The sequence below is a fragment of the Fomitopsis serialis genome, assembly GCF_022376445.1.
Source record: "Fomitopsis serialis strain Sig1Antser10 chromosome Unknown B0H18scaffold_114, whole genome shotgun sequence".
NCBI lineage: Eukaryota > Fungi > Basidiomycota > Agaricomycetes > Polyporales > Fomitopsidaceae > Fomitopsis > Fomitopsis serialis.
The window spans coordinates 32,324-49,132 of NW_025955074.1; the positions used below are offsets into that span (position 1 = coordinate 32,324).

The 16,809-nt window shown below is 60.9% G+C and overlaps 5 protein-coding genes across 5 annotated transcripts; 3 read left to right on the forward strand and 2 right to left on the reverse strand.

Annotated features, from left to right (window-relative positions):
- Positions 1-307: 307 nt before the first annotated feature.
- On the reverse strand, positions 308-1,000 carry B0H18DRAFT_958740 (uncharacterized protein; the record flags this gene model as incomplete). Its single annotated transcript, XM_048042720.1, has 2 exons — positions 308-840; positions 892-1,000. 2 exons carry the CDS (start codon positions 998-1,000, stop codon positions 308-310), a joined length of 642 nt encoding a protein of 213 aa, XP_047887835.1.
- A 7,267-nt stretch (positions 1,001-8,267) lies between these two features.
- On the forward strand, positions 8,268-10,565 carry B0H18DRAFT_62190 (uncharacterized protein). Its single transcript, XM_048038813.1, has 7 exons — positions 8,268-8,337; positions 8,411-8,588; positions 8,943-8,979; positions 9,110-9,182; positions 9,240-9,672; positions 9,729-9,971; positions 10,030-10,565. The coding sequence occupies exons 2-7, from the start codon at positions 8,525-8,527 to the stop codon at positions 10,311-10,313; spliced, it is 1,134 nt and encodes a 377-aa protein (XP_047887836.1). The 5' UTR covers positions 8,268-8,337; positions 8,411-8,524; the 3' UTR covers positions 10,314-10,565.
- Positions 10,566-11,916: 1,351 nt separating this feature from the next.
- On the reverse strand, positions 11,917-12,603 carry B0H18DRAFT_1124094 (uncharacterized protein; the record flags this gene model as incomplete). Its single annotated transcript, XM_048034790.1, has 2 exons — positions 11,917-12,443; positions 12,495-12,603. The coding sequence occupies 2 exons, from the start codon at positions 12,601-12,603 to the stop codon at positions 11,917-11,919; spliced, it is 636 nt and encodes a 211-aa protein (XP_047887837.1).
- A 1,955-nt stretch (positions 12,604-14,558) lies between these two features.
- On the forward strand, positions 14,559-15,403 carry B0H18DRAFT_1124095 (uncharacterized protein; the record flags this gene model as incomplete). Its single annotated transcript, XM_048034791.1, has 7 exons — positions 14,559-14,610; positions 14,662-14,762; positions 14,825-14,837; positions 14,895-14,943; positions 15,141-15,177; positions 15,234-15,315; positions 15,369-15,403. The coding sequence occupies 7 exons, from the start codon at positions 14,559-14,561 to the stop codon at positions 15,401-15,403; spliced, it is 369 nt and encodes a 122-aa protein (XP_047887838.1).
- On the forward strand, positions 15,191-16,707 carry B0H18DRAFT_1037682 (uncharacterized protein). Its single transcript, XM_048030408.1, has 4 exons — positions 15,191-15,325; positions 15,381-15,692; positions 15,746-16,197; positions 16,246-16,707. The coding sequence occupies exons 2-4, from the start codon at positions 15,674-15,676 to the stop codon at positions 16,462-16,464; spliced, it is 690 nt and encodes a 229-aa protein (XP_047887839.1). The 5' UTR covers positions 15,191-15,325; positions 15,381-15,673; the 3' UTR covers positions 16,465-16,707.
- The last annotated feature ends 102 nt before the right edge of the window (positions 16,708-16,809 follow it).

Here is a 16,809-nt window from a genome sequence, read left to right on the forward strand (position 1 = left end):
CTGCTTCTATGTGGGCTGTCAGGACAGCTGGATGGATACTCGCAGTACAAACGGATGGATGGTATATATTCGCATAGGTGAAAATCGACGGACCCACTGAACAGAATCCAGCAAGCTTCGCCATGTGGCCACCATATGGCGACGCGGCCAACGGGAAGAAAGACGAGTGTGTGTACTGTATATGGGTTTACAATACAAACTATGCCCGGCCGTAACGCGTGGCCGCCACTCTGACCTGGAATCGGACCGGATCCATTTGCGATGAAGTCTGGCGACCACATTTTAGTGATGCCGGTGACGCACAGTCTTAACGCGGTATCCTCAAGCTGGTGGCTGCCTGGCTGACACATCTCAAAAATTTGGCGGTGTACTCTGCACTCTTGTACTCGCGCCGCACTCGCTTCCGAGCCCTTCCAGCCACCCTCTCCTCATCACTAAAGTCCTCAATTTCGGAGTCTAGGGACGAGCTAACTATCGCCGGAGTCTTAGCCCCAGAACGTGGGTAGCGAGCGCGCGTCACACGCCGCTCTCGGGTACTCCCGATGTCACTACGCCCAATGTTGAGCTTCTGCGGTTGCTTCGGAGTCCACGACGGCAAGGCAGATACCAGATCTAAGGCCGGAAACTCGGCATCGGGTATGCTTTCCCACACCAGCTCCTTCCGGTCCCAGAGGTAGCGCAGCTCCCGGACCGCTTTCTGGGCTCCGGGAAGCTTGCTGAAGTTCGCAAAAGGGATCCTCGTCGGCCAGCCACGGAGCCGCACCCGCTCGGCCTTGACGAGCTCGAGGAACGTGTCTCGTGTCCAGACCATTTCGAGTCCGGGCTTCCCGGTGAACTCGCCTAGGCGCAGGGTCAGTGTGAGAGATTGAAGTCGGATGAATGAATACATACGAAGGCCTTTGGTTATGAGTTCACGGAGTTCACTGCGCATGCCTGTGAATCGCGTCGAGAAGTCGGCAGCGTTCTTTGAAGCATTTCGAGTCTGTCGTGTTTTCGGCATGAGGGCAACCTGCAGAATGAGAAGATTAGACACCGGAAATTAATCGGCCTACAGCGAGAGATACTGACCAATGAGAGACTCGGACTATGGCCAACTGTCGAGACAACAACGTGGAAGATGCACGCACTGCTGCTCATTTTATAGAGTCGCTGGGACATCCGAGTCTGTATTTTGTGAGTATATTAGGTCACATTTCGGCACACCATCCAATCGTGGACCTGAACTCATGTTGCCGCAGACGAAATAGCTTCGCGTCGGCGCAATTCCCGGGGTTTCGTGAATATACCGTCACGAAGGTCACTCGCGCTGACTCAAGCGAAGGTCCCGACTACAACCCGGTGCCATGAGATGGTACCTGCCGAACGTGTACCGACAGTAACCAAGCACAAACACACCGCCCCCGCACAGAGTGATCTGTGTCACGCATAGCGAGCGGCGACATGTTCGTGATTCCTACTGACGAAACCATGTACTAATGGTACAGTACAGCTGTCGAACGATACACAAGCTCGTACCTTCAAGTGAATTTGGTCCACACTTGGTACCATTTCAAGTCCCTCCCGCAGGGTAATCTCTGACCACACGAAAGCAGTACCGAGCGAAGGGACGGTAACAGTAGCCGGACGCGATGTCATCGGCTCGAAGAACCCAACAGGTACTGTCCCTGTTTCATAAGTCTCCGCGCAACGGCTCACACGGCGCGCAGAACACCCCGGTCAGCATCGTCCGCGGAAGACTGGAATGTACTTCGCAGTCATTCCACCGAGTTACTTGCACCGAGAGAGTCTCGCCGTCACCGGCTCGACGAGCACAGTCCTGCATGAATGCATATGTGAGTCCTAGCAATTCCGAGTACTCACGCCGACTGCCTCGCAGATGCATTTTGAGATTCACGCCACCGTTCGACATGGAGACGGCGCGTTTGGCGAGCACCTGCGTGCCTGTATAGTTGACCGTGGTAAGCGAAGGGAAACAGAAGACGTACCGTAGATCGGAAGCCTGTCGCGGCTCCGTACACCCGTGCGTCGTAACACAGTACGGCTGCTACCGTGCCGGACTCATCTCAATGGCTGACTTGCAGTGTTCGTCAGTCGAGCCGAAGCAGTGTCGTCGTCGCCGGCTTGACGAGCACAGTCATGTATAAATGCATGTCAGTCCTACGAATGAGACGGATGTCTTCCGAGTACTCACACCAACAGATGTCGTCGGTGAAAGGCCCGCAGTCCCGCATACGCAATTCGAGATCCATGCCACCGTTCGACACGGAGACGGCACGTTTGTGCCTGTGTGATCCACCGTGGTAAGCGAATGGAAACAGAAAACGTACTGTAGATCGGAAGCTTGTCGCCGGCTCCGTACAGCCGTGCATCGCAACACAGGACGCCTGCTACCGTGCCGAATATCCATGGTCGACTTGCAGCGTTCGTCTGGCAAGCCGGAGCAACGCACGCAGGACCGGTCCGCGGCCATTCACGTACTGTAGTGTTGCCTCCCTGGCCGCTACTGCACTGGCACCCGACCGTCGACGAGCACGGTTCCTCGAACCTGGAGGCTGGGTGACCTGACATAGGGACATGGTCCCGGCGCCGTCAGATGTTCTCCCGGGGAGCACGTCCCAGACGACTCCCGGTGGTACGGAAACTTCTGACGGGTGACGCGTACCTGCCGCCCGAGCGCCGCGTCCGCGCTAGCCTGCGCAATCGACGATCTCGCGACCGCCGCAGGAACATCCCTGCAACCCGCCGTGACAACGCAGCAGCACGTCAACCGGCCTGGTGTGCAGGGATGCGACGAGACGCGACGGCGGTGCGCACCAGAAGCCCTGTCACTGCCAGCCGACGGTGTATGGAGACGGGGCGGGGCCCGGGTCGCGAGGACGATGACAGGCGAGGGTGGGGATATAAGGAGGCGAGAGGCTGTCATCCCGTCCCCATGCTCCTCTGCTCTGCCCGCCTCGTCCTGTCCTGCACTGCACTGCACTCCTGCAACCCACGGTAAGCCCTGTACCTGTTGACGTTGCTCATCACTGATTGGGTACGTTGTAGGGCACGCGACTCACCTCGCCGAACCCTGGGCCTGCAAGCTCGCCGACGGCTTTCACGCCTGCACGCAGTCGACGTGTCCCACCTTGAACGACGCCGACGAGGTACGTGCCATGTTGGGTGAATCCCGCGGGATTCGGCACGGGCTGATCATGGGTTACGGCAGCCATCCTCACGCAGTTCGCGCCGACACGCCCGCCGACTCGAAGTTTGTGTCTCATGACGCCCGGGCGTAGTCTCTGGTGATGCCACTCTTGTCGCGGCAGACGTCGGCTACGGGGAGACGTCTGTCGAATGATGAAGGGAGGTAAGTCACGCCACAGCTGTCTCAGTAATTTAACCGACCTACTACTCTACCTGTCTGCCGCGTTATCAACTACACACTGCTCGTCCATGAAGTCCACCAGCGACGGTATGTGAGTCGCGCGTGGTACGTGACTCCTGTGTTCCCGCAGGGTTCTCGCTTCTGATCATATCCGCAGGCACGATCCGCCCTCGTCACAGGCACAATACTCGTCGGTAAGCCGTCGCGTCACGACTCTGTGGTATTCCTGCGCCTGACACGTACAACCCAGCCTTCCGCACTAGGCGTGGCCGTCCGGCGACCTAGCAACGGCCCTCGATGGTCCAGCGTCGTGGACAACGTGAGTACCGTCCGTCCGTCCACCTGCCGTCTCGCCGCTCACTCTGCTGAACGTCCCGGTACGCAGACACTTACCTACCGCGCTCGTCACCGCCCGGGTAACCCTCGCTCCGTCACTCGGTCCACGTTTGGCCGCAGACGGTGTTCCTCGACCAGCCCGCGCAGATCGCAGCTGTCTACCGTCCAGCCCTCCACGTGTCCGTTCTGACTTGTTCGTGGTCCGTCGTCGTATGCTTCCCGCTCGGCTTGAGGCGAGATGATGATCGTAGTCGGCCCGCGAGGAGCCGCAGATGCTACGTCCGGGGCCAGCGATCGTCGTGGGGACACGCCCCGAACGGGCGCGTGTTGATCCGCGGGTGTTGCGGGAGGGTTATGCGTAGTGGCTCGGTGCCTGAGCAGTAACAGGGTTAGTGGCGAAAAACAGAGTAGAGGGGTGGAACAGACGATTAGGAGAGGAACGCTCGGTGTTGCGGGGCGGCCAGAGGGACTCGGGCGGGCTCCCAGCAGCAAGCCGTGCTGATCGCGTGTGGCTTGCTCGAGGCGCCAGCGATCGAGCGAGCGCATGTAGCGCTGACAACCAGCTGCCCAGTTCCCGAGCTGCGACGCGCTGGGCCTGCGTTTTGTGGTGTCGAGGGATGACGGCTGAGGACAATGCCCGAGAGGAGGACATGCTCCCCGCCTGAACGTGCAGATCGCTGCCTCGCAGCGATCCGTGCATCCAGGTGAATGGAGCATGTGTCCCCGGTTTGCGCACAGCCGGCTGGAAGTCGATCGAGGTCGCAATTGATTCGGTGTACGCGACGAGTCTGTCGGTTGTGCGGGGGTGACACGTCTGATGTCCCCGCTGCTGTCTTCTGCGCAGCGATGCGCTGTGGCGCCATCATTCGCCGTGTGCACCTATAGCTCGTAGCCGTCAGCATATATGCATGGAGTTGTCTGTCGTACCGTATTCGAGGGTTCGAACGTGCACGATCGGGGGTCAGGTGTGAGGAGACAACCTCGTCTCCGCGTAGAGAAGTCCGTAGGTCGTTCACGCAGCCCGCGGCACGTGCGATGCATAAGTGTTTTGAAGAGCGAGCAACACGAGGGAGGACGAGGGCTGCAAGAGGTTGCAGAGGATGCGAGACGGGCAGGAAGGGACGGCGAAAGGCAATCGGGTGCTAGAGAAGAACGACGCCACGGGCGAGAGTGGCGGTTACGTGCGGGAACGTGGAGTGTCGCCATGATCGAGGGCCCTGTGCTCGTCTCCTCACAAGCGCGTCCGCCTCCCCACAATCCTGTACGCTCGGTGCTCGACACTTGAATGCGGGGTAGGTATGTGCGCGGGAAGGATCTTGTACTCGGTGAGGAACCCGTCGACGGGTGCGCCGCGGTCGCAGAACTGGGGGTAGGAAGCGCCGGGCTCGGATCGGCGGTGTAGACGGACTGGACGTACCTGGAGGGACACGGCGTGAGCCGTGACAAGGACTTGGGTGGACCTGGGCGGGCGGATGGAAGCGTCGTTGAGCGCCAGCTTGTGGAAGCCGTCCGTCTGCGTGCGCGTGAGCACCGGATGTCAGACGCGGCAGACGCGAGCGACGCACCTTGGAGAGACGGAGACACGCAGGGAACACAGCGGCGACGATCGCGCGGCAGAAGAGAAGGAGGACATGGTCCAGGCGTCGGCGGGGCCGAGGGCAGGCCGGGCGATTGGCACGTTGACAGGCAGTGAGCGAGCGGCGAAGAGCGCGTCGCGGCAGTCGCGCGTCAGGGGCACACGAGAGGAGCAGGCACGGGAGACGGCAGTTGCCGGAGGCGAAGAGCAGTGAGGGGAAGCAGTCCGTCAGCAACGCTTCCCGACCGGCACGAGAGCGCGACGCACCGAGGATAACACGGTCGCTCCCCTCGAGGAAGCCCGCCCAGTACGCGGTGCCCATGAAGCCGTCGTGGATCGCGATGTACGGCCCGTGGCCCTCGCCGACGCCCGTGATGTTCCGGATCATCCAGTGTGCGTTCAGATAGCTGTGCAGTCCAGAGTGAGCATGAGACAGCGATGATGGATCCACAGCGACGCACAAGGTGGTGAGCACAGGCAGCGTGATCGTCTGCAGGAGCGCCTCGTTCACGATGCTAAAGATCGGGATGACAGGCTGGTACTCCGGCTGCAGAGCAGTTCGTGAATGTCCGCGACGAGATGCGACACAGCAGAGCACGCACCTGGGTGATAAACTCCGTGATAACACGTATATACTCCAGCGCCCTCTCCGCATTCGCGATGCCCATCATCCCGTTCAAAAAGTTCACCGTGCCCAGCTTGCCCGAGTGGTTGTACCCTGCGCCCCGCGATCAGCGCCTCAGTAGAATACAGCGAAGGGCACACGAAGACCGACCGTTCTGGCTCCCAGGGATGGTGTGCAAGTCGAGGTTGACACGGAGGCCGTACTTGCGCGCCCACTGGAACACCTGCAGGATGTAGCTCCAGCACATGCGCGCGACGAACGGCTCCGCGACCGTCGTCCCGTCCGCAACGCCCACGTCGCTCCACGCCTCGATCGCCCAGAACGGGATCGGCATCCGCACCCACGTCAGGCCCGCACCTACGCACAAACCCCCACGCCCGTCAGCATTCCCGTCCTGCACTCGACGAGCGATAGACACGGGGCGCGTGCTCACCGGCGATCTCAGCGATGTCCTGCTCCGTGACGAACGCGCCGTAGTGCGCCTGCATGACCGCGGTGATGTTCGCCTGCGCGCGGAGCGCGGTGTCGAGCGTCCACTCGTCGATCGCGCCCGCCGCGGCGTACTGCTGGTAGTACTTGGGCGTGATGAACGGCTCGAGGACGAACAGCCCGCCGAGGTTCACGCCGTTGATGCGGTGCGTGCTGAAGTTCCACGGCTCCGACAGCGGCGGCGTCCACGCGTTCGCCCGCGCGGAGTTGTTGAACGGGTCCGCGGGGTCGTACACCCCTGCGTGGAGAGCGCGCGGTCAGCACATGGCGCGGGGAGGGCGACCGCGGGGAAACGACGCTACTCACAATATCCACCAAAGCTGTTCGTGTACGTGAACGTGCTCCCGTTCGCCATCGTCACCGTGCTCCCGTTCCCGCCCGTCACCGCGCCGCCGCCCACGCCGCCTCCACCACTTTTGCCCGCAGCGCCGCTCGCGCCGTCGCGGTGCGGCTTGACGGCGACGAACCAGACGGGGAGGACGACGACGAGGACGAGCGCCGCGAGCGCGAGGCCGCCGACGAGCCAGATCCACGGCCGGCGATAGTGGTACCACGGGCGCGCGCCTGCCGTTACAGTGCTCGCCTCCCCCGCCAACGCCTCCTTCGAGCCGGTCGACGCTTCCTTGCGATGCGCGGCCTCGGGGTCCGGGTCCGGGTTCGTGCTCTGGGGGACGAACGGGCTGGTCTCTGCGGCGGCGGCGGCGGCGGGGCTGGCGTAGGCGCCGACGGGGGTGGAGGGCACGGAGGGCTCGAGGGCGGCGGTGCTCGGGGGACGTAGGGGCCTGCGGCGGCGGAGTCGGCGAAGGAGTCGGCGCGCCCGAGGGAGGCGCGGTCGCCGGGCGCGGTGACGGGCGGGGGCGGCGCGAGGCCGGAGGACTCAGAGGACATCGCGGGGGGCGCCGTGGTTGGGTGCCTGTCGGGGAGGGGAGGGGAGGAGCTCGAGGGAAGCACGGCCGCGGGCTGAGAGGTGCGCTGTGGGGCGCGTTCTTGAGTGCAGTCGATCGCATGCACGTGGCGGAGATAGGGCAGCGAGCGCGCAGGTGCGGGTCAGGCATGGCGTCATGGGCTCGCGCGTGCGAGAAGAAGCGCGAGGCGAGGGCGCCGGGTCCGCCGCTGGCAGATGCCGCGTGTCGGTGGGATGTCGGGGTTGGCGCGCCGCGAGGGTGATCGGCGGCCTCCCGCCGTACATCCTTATATATTCCAACGGGGACTTGCCACGCTCGACTCGCGCTCCCTCTCCTCTACGAGCTGCTATCGCGTCGCGCACACCAAGGGGTGCGCCCGCTGGTCCTCTGGGCAGCGGCACAAGCCTAGAAGCGCGTCGCGGCAGGCGGCTCGGATCACTCTGTGCACCGCGCTTCGTGCGGCGAACCTTGTTTCAACCTCTCAACGTTCAACCCGATCCTCTGGCGGGCCCTCGCCAACGCCTCGCCCCCGTTCTCAGCCTCCCTGGCCCTCCCAGCTCGTTTCCCTCCAAGGTTGCTGGAGCCTATAACTAGAACTTGACTGGGCGAGGGATCGCGGGTGCGATAAGAATAGTGTCGAACGAGGTACGGCGCCCTGATCTGTTGATAGAACGACTCGCAGGCTCACTCCACAGGGCCCGCATCACTTGCACCTGCACGCCTCGCTGCGATGCGGCTTTGGTGCTCGCGCCCAGGCATGCCAGCTACACACAGCGCGCCGGGATGATCAGACCAACAGACCGTGACGGCGTAAGGTCAGCAATGCCGCATTGCGGCCCCTGCAGATGCGTGGATATCATCCAACTTCCGTCGCCGGTGTTCAGTGTTCACTGCAGGTCTATGCCGGCGAGGAATTCAGCGATGCTCCGTGGGTAACGACACGGCTCAGCGCTCACCGTCGTCCCGGCGCGTCCGCTCGGTGGCCAGGCGGATTGAGGGTGGCCGACCAATGAACGAGACAAACGGAAGTGATCTGGAGGTACTCTGCGTTAGTCGCGGACTCGAGAGCACGCGGTGACGTCATAGATCGCTTCACACCGCTGCGCGCGAAGACATGACGAGGGGAGTACCATGCGCAATGTTGGGGTAAGGCGCATTGGAGGGCTCTGTAGGGCGACACACAGTGCATTTGAAGGCTCTGTAGGGCGACACACAGCAGGCCCTTCATGGGGCAGCAGCGCGGGCGCTTCCTGTCGATTTCGCTCAGGGACTCTGTCTACGGCTACAAAGGTACGTCCTCCCGTGCATCCTCGACCCCTCGTCCTCCACTCCCCACTCCGCTTGCTCGCGTGCTGGTACCGTCGTACTACGAGGCTCATCCATCCAACTACTTTCCCGAGCCCTGCCTGTCAGAGTTTCAGTTCGCCGCCTACGCGCGTGAGAATTGACTCACAGACGCACGACTGCGCTCCCCGCGTTGTGTTGCGAAGCAGGATCGTTGGTCCGTACTGCCTACGGACTCGCCGGTCGCATACTCGCCCTGGCGATGTCCTGCTGAGCTCTCCTTCGACTTCCATCTCACAAAAGAGATCGGGCGATCGTTTCCAGTCTTGGCGCTACTGATACACCAGTGAGATCTTACAGGTCGGTCAAAATGGACAGTGCGCAACTCACCACAAAGGTACGCTCCGTAAGTACCACCTACAAACCCGCCCGGCGATGTTCTGACGTGCCCCCCGTGAACTGCGACGCCGCACGCGCCCCCAGACACATACCGTTTCGCTCTTGCCGGTGAATGGCAATCGACGCAGCCGTACCATCTCACAAACGGATCGTGACGGGGCCGGGCATTCTTCGTTGAGTTCTCGCGGTGCTGAGACCACAGTAAGCCCTCATGAGACATTCCAAGACAGACAGTTTGCGACTCACTGCAGCTTGTAGGAATCATTGCGATCGAGACGACGGAGCGGGACACAGCCAACGCGAGAAGTGACTGGCGGCGGCGCGGGAGCACAAGTCGGTGGGATGATGGTACTGGACCCGGCCGTACCATCAGCGGGAGGCGATTCCGAGCGTGTTACACGCTGTTGGCCAGCCAACGCGAGGTCAGGAGCGGCCCAGCGAGGCAAGGCGTCGAGCACGAGAGGTAGATGCTGCTACAGGAAGTCGGCAGGGGCTCAGAGTCGTACCGTGAGCAGGAATGAGAGTCGATGGCACGCCCGCGCTATTGTATTGCGTGAAGCGGGAACAATGTTCCGTACCGTCTATGAGCCCGCCACTTGCGTAGCCGGCGATGTTCTGGGACCGCACCCATCCCCGGACCGCCATTGGCTGGCAATTAAGCCGGCTGCACCGTCTCGCGAACGAGACAGTAGCGAAGCTGAGCGCCCGTCTTCAATGTTATTTTGCGGTACTGATACCCCCAGTTAGCCCCACGAGTTTCCCAAAGCAGACAGCTCGTGACTCACCACACAAGCTCGTTCGAACCCACCAGTACTCGGCGATGTTTTGACGTGCCCTCCGTCAACCAGTACGGCTGCGCGCGTACCGTTTCGCTCGCATGCCCGTGGTTGGCGATCGAGTCGGCGGTACCATCTCACGATCGAGATCGCCGCGGGGACCGGGCGATCTTCCTCGCTGTACCATCCCGGGTTTCGTCGCACTGGTACCACAGTAAGCCCCACGAGTCATCCGAAACAGACAGCTCATGACTCACCTAGCGTATATGAAGCCTCACGAGCGAGACCGCGGAGTGGGACACAGTCAAGCCAGGGCAGGCGAGAAGTCGACGACGGCAGCGGGAAAGAAGTCGATGGTACGGGGTACCAGAAGTCGCCGTACCGTGGCCTGGAGGTAATGCCTTACCAGGTCAGTGAGCTGACCATGAAACGTGTTCCGTGCTGTTGGCCGGGCGACGTGCGTCGGCAGCAGTCCAATGGGGCGAGGAGTCAAGCACGGGACTCGGCGTTGATACAAAAAGTCGGTGGATTCGGTGGAGGCTCAGTCGTACCATGAGCAGTAACGAGAAGGAACGGGAAGCGGGAATGGCACTGATCGGAACACGACGGTACGAGAGGTGAATTAGGGATTATGCGCGCCGGAAATGGCAGGCGCTCGGAATCGGACTGAGACAAACGAAGCTGGGATGTTTCCTGTTGAAATGTCCACACACGGACGTGTGGTGAGCACGGCGGGACACGCGAGTAGGCGATGCATGAAACATTTACAGCTGGAGTCTGCTCGCTGGACGGCGACATCTGGTATCTTCGTAAGCCAGATCTCGCGCCGTGCATGCAAGACAACGGTTTCGTACAAAAGCTCCCCTGAAGACGTGCTTGGTGACGTGCATCGGCACGATCAATGCGGCGCCAGGCGCTGTACCACCGCGGAGCTCTCGGGATGCAAGTCTCGACGCCTGGCAACGTCATGCAGTGAGCGGATGATCCAGACAGAAACATGCGGGTACTCACGAGATGCAGGTGCAGGCATGAAGAGACGCGTGTCTGGGCCAGAATATGCTATGTCGCGTCTTCGCAAGTCGTCGCAGCGAGGCCCGCTCGGGTGAGTCTGCTTGCCTCCCGCACACGGGAAGTCGATCCAGATTGCCTGGGCGGGTAGAAGACTGGGCGCGTCAGCTTCAAGTCCGTTGAACGCGGCGAATCATGTAGATCGCCCGGATACATGGGAGATGCACCATCGCGGGCCATTGCTCACGGTTCACCTACAGCCATTGCGAAGTAAGCAGAGGACGCCCAGAGTCACAGACAGATACCTACCTGTACGGCCGACCACTCGCAGGTCCGCACGACGTTGTTTTGATAGGTCAGCGGCGGTCGTGCCCGGTAGGTGAATCATGGGCCTGATGCGTTGTGTTTGAGCTCGTTGAGGCGAGGAAGTGGTGGCGAAACAGTCGGTTACGTGAGCAAAGAATTTGTGCATGCACATGATCGACTGTTGGGTACTGTACGCTCACGCTGACCTGTAGATTCTGTAAGATAAGCTAAGTACCAGTAGTGTATAGAACTGTGCTCGTACCATCATCTTCGTATCCAGCCTCTCTCCGACTCCCTCGCTGGGCAGGCCATTGCATTTAGAGTCTGATAGTGTCTTCGTGTTGCAGTGCACGTCCAAGCACAACTCAACGGGACTTCAAGGAGGAGGCCGCGACCCGGAGGGAGAGGGCCTTGTGAATGGGCTCCTCGCGGAGTGACTATGCACGTGAGGGTGTGGAAGACGGAGAGAATGGGTGTGTGCAAATTTGGGTATACTGTAAGATCAGTGTCGGTGTTACTGCTACGTCGTAAAACAAGTTGTCGATGCAGCAACCTGCCAGTGCCCTAAGGTGAGTCTAGCCTTTGAGGTACGTACCACGGCAATCGGATCAGTGACCGTTCAGCGCCTACCTTGTAACCATGCTTCCGGCGGCAGCTGTCGGCGGAGCCATGGTTACAGGTACGTCCTGCGGGCCATGGTGCCTAATCGGGTTGGATATCCGAGGCTGACATCCAGTCCAATCGGAGTGCAGGTTTACTGTCCTAATTTGGGAAATCCTACTGACAACGTACTGACTGTCTCTGAGTGCAAAGGTCCAAGAGAGTCTATTTCGTGCTAAGTACCATCAGTCTGAGAATTCGTCAATCTCGTCGGGCTCAGCCTCATCAGAGTCAGCAATGTACTCTGCACTCTTGTACTCGCGCCGCACTCGCTTCCGAGCCCTTCCAGTCACCCTCTCCTCATCACTAAAGTCCTCAATTTCGGAGTCTAGGGACGAGCTAACAATCGCCGGAGTCTTAGCCCCGGAACGTGGGTAGCGAGCGCGCGTCACACGCCGCTCTCGGGTACTCCCGATGTCACTACGCCCAATGTTGAGCTTCCGCGGTTGCTTCGGAGTCCACGACGGCAAGGCGGATACCAGATCTAAGGCCGGAAACTCGGCATCGGGTATGCTTTCCCACACCAGCTCCTTCCGATCCCAGAGGTAGCGCAGCTCCCGGACCGCTTTCTGGGCTCCAGGAAGCTTGCTGAAGTTCGCAAAAGGGATCCTCGTCGGCCAGCCACGGAGCCGCACCCGCTCGGCCTTGACAAGCTCGAGGAACGTGTCTCGTGTCCAGACCATTTCGAGTCCGGGCTTCCCGGTGAACTCGCCTAGGCGCAGGGTCAGTGTGAGAGATTGAAGTCGGATGAATGAATACATACGAAGGCCTTTGGTTATGAGTTCACGGAGTTCACTGCGCATGCCCGTGAATCGCGTCGAGAAGTCGGCAGCGTTCTTTGAAGCATTTCGAGTCTGTCGTGTTTTCGGCATGAGGGCAACCTGCAGAATGAGAAGATTAGACACCGGAAATTCAGCCTACAGCGAGAGATACTGACCAATGAGAGACTCGGACTATGGCCAACTGTCGAGACTCGGACAACAACGTGGAAGATGCACGCACTGCTGCTCATTTTATAGAGTCGCTGGGACATCCGAGTCTGTATTTTGTGAGTATATTAGGTCACATTTCGGCACACCATCCAATCGTGGACCTGAACTCATGTTGCCGCAGACGAAATAGCTTCGCGTCGGCGCAATTCCCGGGGTTTCGTGAATATACCGTCACGAAGGTCACTCGCGCCGACTCAAGCGAAGGTCCCGACTACAACCCGGTGCCATGAGATGGTACCTGCCGAACGTGTACCGACAGTAACCAAGCACAAACACACCGCCCCCGCACAGAGTGATCTGTGTCACGCATAGCGAGCGGCGACATGTTCGTGATTCCTACTGACGAAACCATGTACTAATGGTACAGTACAGCTGTCGAACGATACACAAGCTCGTACCTTCAAGTGAATTTGGTCCACACTTGGTACCATTTCAAGTCCCTCCCGCAGGGTAATCTCTGACCACACGAAAGCAGTACCGAGCGAAGGGACCGTAACAGTAGCCGGACGCGATGTCGTCGGCTCGAAGAACCCAACAGGTACTGTCCCTGTTTCATAAGTCTCCGCGCAACGGCTCACACGGCGCGCAGAACACCCCGGTCAGCATCGTCCGCGGAAGACTGGAATGTACTTCGCAGTCATTCCACCGAGTTACTTGCACCGAGAGAGTCTCGCCGTCACCGGCTCGACGAGCACAGTCCTGCATGAATGCATATGTGAGTCCTAGCAATTCCGAGTACTCACGCCGACTGCCTCGCAGATGCATTTTGAGATTCACGCCACCGTTCGACATGGAGACGGCGCGTTTGGCGAGCACCTGCGTGCCTGTATAGTTGACCGTGGTAAGCGAAGGGAAACAGAAGACGTACCGTAGACCGGAAGCCTGTCGCGGCTCCGTACACCCGTGCGTCGTAACACAGTACGGCTGCTACCGTGCCGGACTCATCTCAATGGCTGACTTGCAGTGTTCGTCAGTCGAGCCGAAGCAGTGTCGTCGTCGCCGGCTTGACGAGCACAGTCATGCATAAATGTATGTCAGTCCTACGAATGAGACGGATGTCTTCCGAGTACTCACACCAACAGATGAGTCGTCGGTGAAAGGCCGACAGTCCCGCATACGCAATTCGAGATCCACGCCACCGTTCGACATGGAGACGGCGCGTTTGGCGAGCATCTGCGTGCCTGTGTGATTCACCGTGGTAAGCGAAAGGAAACAGAAGACGTACCGTAGATTGGAAGCTTGTCGCGGCTCCGTACACCCGTGCGCCGTCGTAACACAGGACGGCTGCTACCGTGCCGGACTGATCTCCATGGCTGACTTGCAGTGTTCGTCAGTCGAGCCGAGACAGCACACGCAGGACCAGTCCACGGTCATTGGCGTGCTGTAGTGTTGCCTCCCTGGCCGCTACTGCACTGGCACCCGACCGTCGACGAGCACGGTTCCTCGAACCTGGAGGCTGGGTGACCTGACATAGGGACATGTCCCGGCGCCGTCAGATGTTCTCCCGGGGAGCACGTCCTAGACGACTCCCGGTGGTACGGAAACTTCTGACGGGCGACGCGTACCTGCCGCCCGAGCGCCGCGTCCGCGCTAGCCTGCGCAATCGACGATCTCGCGACCGTCGCAGGAACATCCCTGCAACCCGCCGTGACAACGCAGCAGCGCGTCAACCGGCCTGGTGTGCAGGGATGCGACGAGACGCGACGGCAGTGCGCACCAGAAGCCCTGTCACTGCCAGCCGACGGTGTATGGAGACGGGGCGGGGCCCGGGTCGCGAGGACGATGACAGGCGAGGGTGGGGATATAAGGAGGCGAGAGGCTGTCATCCCGTCCCCATGCTCCTCTGCTCTGCCCGCCTCGTCCTGTCCTGCACTCCTGCAACCCGCGGTAAGCCCTGTACCTGTTGACGTTGCTCATCACTGATTGGGTACGTTGTAGGGCACGCGACTCACCTCGCCGAACCCTGGGCCCGCAAGCTCGCCGACGGCTTTCACGCCTGCACACAGTCGACGTGTCCCACCTTGAACGACGCCGACGAGGTACGTGCCATGTTGGGTGAATCTCGCGGGATTCGGCACGGGCTGATCATAGGTTACGACAGCCATCCTCACGCAGTTCGCGCCGACACGCCCGCCGACTCGAAGTTTGTGTCTCATGACGCCCGGTCGTAGTCCCCGGTGATGCCACTCTTGTCGCGGCAGACGTCGGCTACGGGGAGACGTCTGTCGAATGATGAAGGGAGGTAAGTCACGCCACAGCTGTCTCAGTAATTTAACCGACCTGCTACTCTACCCGTCTGCCGCGTTATCAACTACACACTGCTCGTCCATGAAGTCCACCAGTGACGGTATGTGAGTCGCGCGTGGTACGTGACTCCTGTGTTCCCGCAGGGTTCTCGCTTCTGATCATATCCGCAGGCACGATCCGCCCTCGTCACAGGCACAATACTCGTCGGTAAGCCGTCGCGTCACGACTCTGTGGTATTCCTGCCCCTGACGCGTACAACCCAGCCTTCCGCGCTAGGCGTGGCCGTCCGGCGACCTAGCAACGGCCCTCGATGGTCCAGCGTCGTGGACAACGTGAGTACCGTCCGTCCGTCCACCTGCCGTCTCGCCGCTCACTCTGCTGAACGTCCCGGTACGCAGACACTTACCTACCGCGCTCGTCACCGCCCGGGTAACCCTCGCTCCGTCAATTGGTCCACGTTTGGCCGCAGACGGCGTTCCTCGACCAGCCCGCGCAGATCGCAGCTGTCTACCGTCCAGCCCTCCACGTGTCCGTCCTGACTTGTTCGTGGTCCGTCGTCGTATGCTTCCCGCTCGGCTTGAGGCGAGATGATGATCGTAGACGGCCCGCGGGGAGCAGCAGATGCTACGTCCGGGGCCAGCGATCGTCGTGGGGACACGTCCCGAACGGGCGCGTGTTGATCGGCGGGCGTTGCGGGAGGGTTATGCGTAGTGGCTCGGTGCCTGAGCAGTAACAGGGTTAGTGGCGAAAAACAGAGTAGAGGGGTGGAACAGACGATTAGAAGAGGACCGCTCGGTGTTGCGGGGCGGCCAGAGGGACTCGGGCGGGCTCCCAGCAGCAAGCCGTGCTGATCGCGTGTGGCTTGCTCGAGGCGCCAGCGATCGAGCGAGCGCATGTAGCACTGACAACCAGCTGCCCAGTTCCCGAGCTGCGACGCGCTGGGCCTGCGTTTTGTGGTATCGAGGGATGACGGCTGAGGACAATGCCCGAGAGGAGGACACGCTCCCCGCCGGGACGTGCAGATCGCTGCCTCGCAGCGATCCGTGCATCCAGGTGAATGGAGCATGTGTCCCCGGTTTGCGCACAGCCGGCTGGAAGTCGATCGCGGTCGCAAGTGATTCGGTGTACGCGACGAGTCTGTCGGTTGTGCGGGGTATGATGTCCCCGCTGCTGGGTCTCGTCTTCTGCGCAGCGACGCGCTGTGCCGCCATCATTCGCCGTGTGCACCTATAGCTCGTAGCCGTCAGCATATATGCATGGAGTTGTCTGTCGTACCGTATTCGAGGGTTCCAACGTGCACGATCGGGGGTCAGGTGTGAGGAGACAACCTCGTCTCCGCGTAGAGAAGTCCGTAGGTCGTTCACGCAGCCCGCGGCACGTGCGATGCATAAGTGTTTTGAAGAGCGAGCAACACGAGGGAGGACGAGGGCTGCAAGAGGTCACAGAGGATGCGAGACGGGCCGGAAGGGACGGCGAAAGGCAATCGGGTGCTAGAGAAGAACGACGCCACGGGCGAGAGTGGCGGTTACGTGCGGGAACGTGGAGTGTCGCCAAGATCGAGGGCCCTATGCTCGTCTCCTCACAAGCGCGTCCGCCTCCCCACAGTCCTGTACGCTCGGTGCTCGACACTTGAATGCGGGGTAGGTATGTGCGCGGGAAGGATCTTGTACTCGGTGAGGAACCCGTCGACGGGTGCGCCGCGGCCGCAGAACTGGGGGTAGGAAGCGCCGGGCTCGGATCAGCGGTGGAGACGGACTGGACGTACCTGGAGGGACACGGCGTGAGCCGTGACAAGGACTTGGGTGGACCTGGGCGGGCGGATGGAAGCGTCGTTGAGCG

What these genes read in the sequence shown, in the direction of transcription:
- B0H18DRAFT_62190 (XM_048038813.1), top strand. Translation starts at nt 8,525, where the DNA reads ATGGGGCAGCAGCGCGGGCGCTTCCTGTCGATTTCGCTCAGGGACTCT. An exon ending in CTCTGTCTACGGCTACAAAG is followed by an intron (nt 8,589 to 8,942) that starts GTACGTCCTCCC and finishes GAGATCTTACAG; the next exon opens with GTCGGTCAAAATGGACAGTG. An exon ending in GTCTCGCGAACGAGACAGTA is followed by an intron (nt 9,673 to 9,728) that starts GCGAAGCTGAGC and finishes ACCCCCAGTTAG; the next exon opens with CCCCACGAGTTTCCCAAAGC.
- B0H18DRAFT_1037682 (XM_048030408.1), top strand. An exon ending in CCATCATTCGCCGTGTGCAC is followed by an intron (nt 16,198 to 16,245) that starts CTATAGCTCGTA and finishes TGTCTGTCGTAC; the next exon opens with CGTATTCGAGGGTTCCAACG.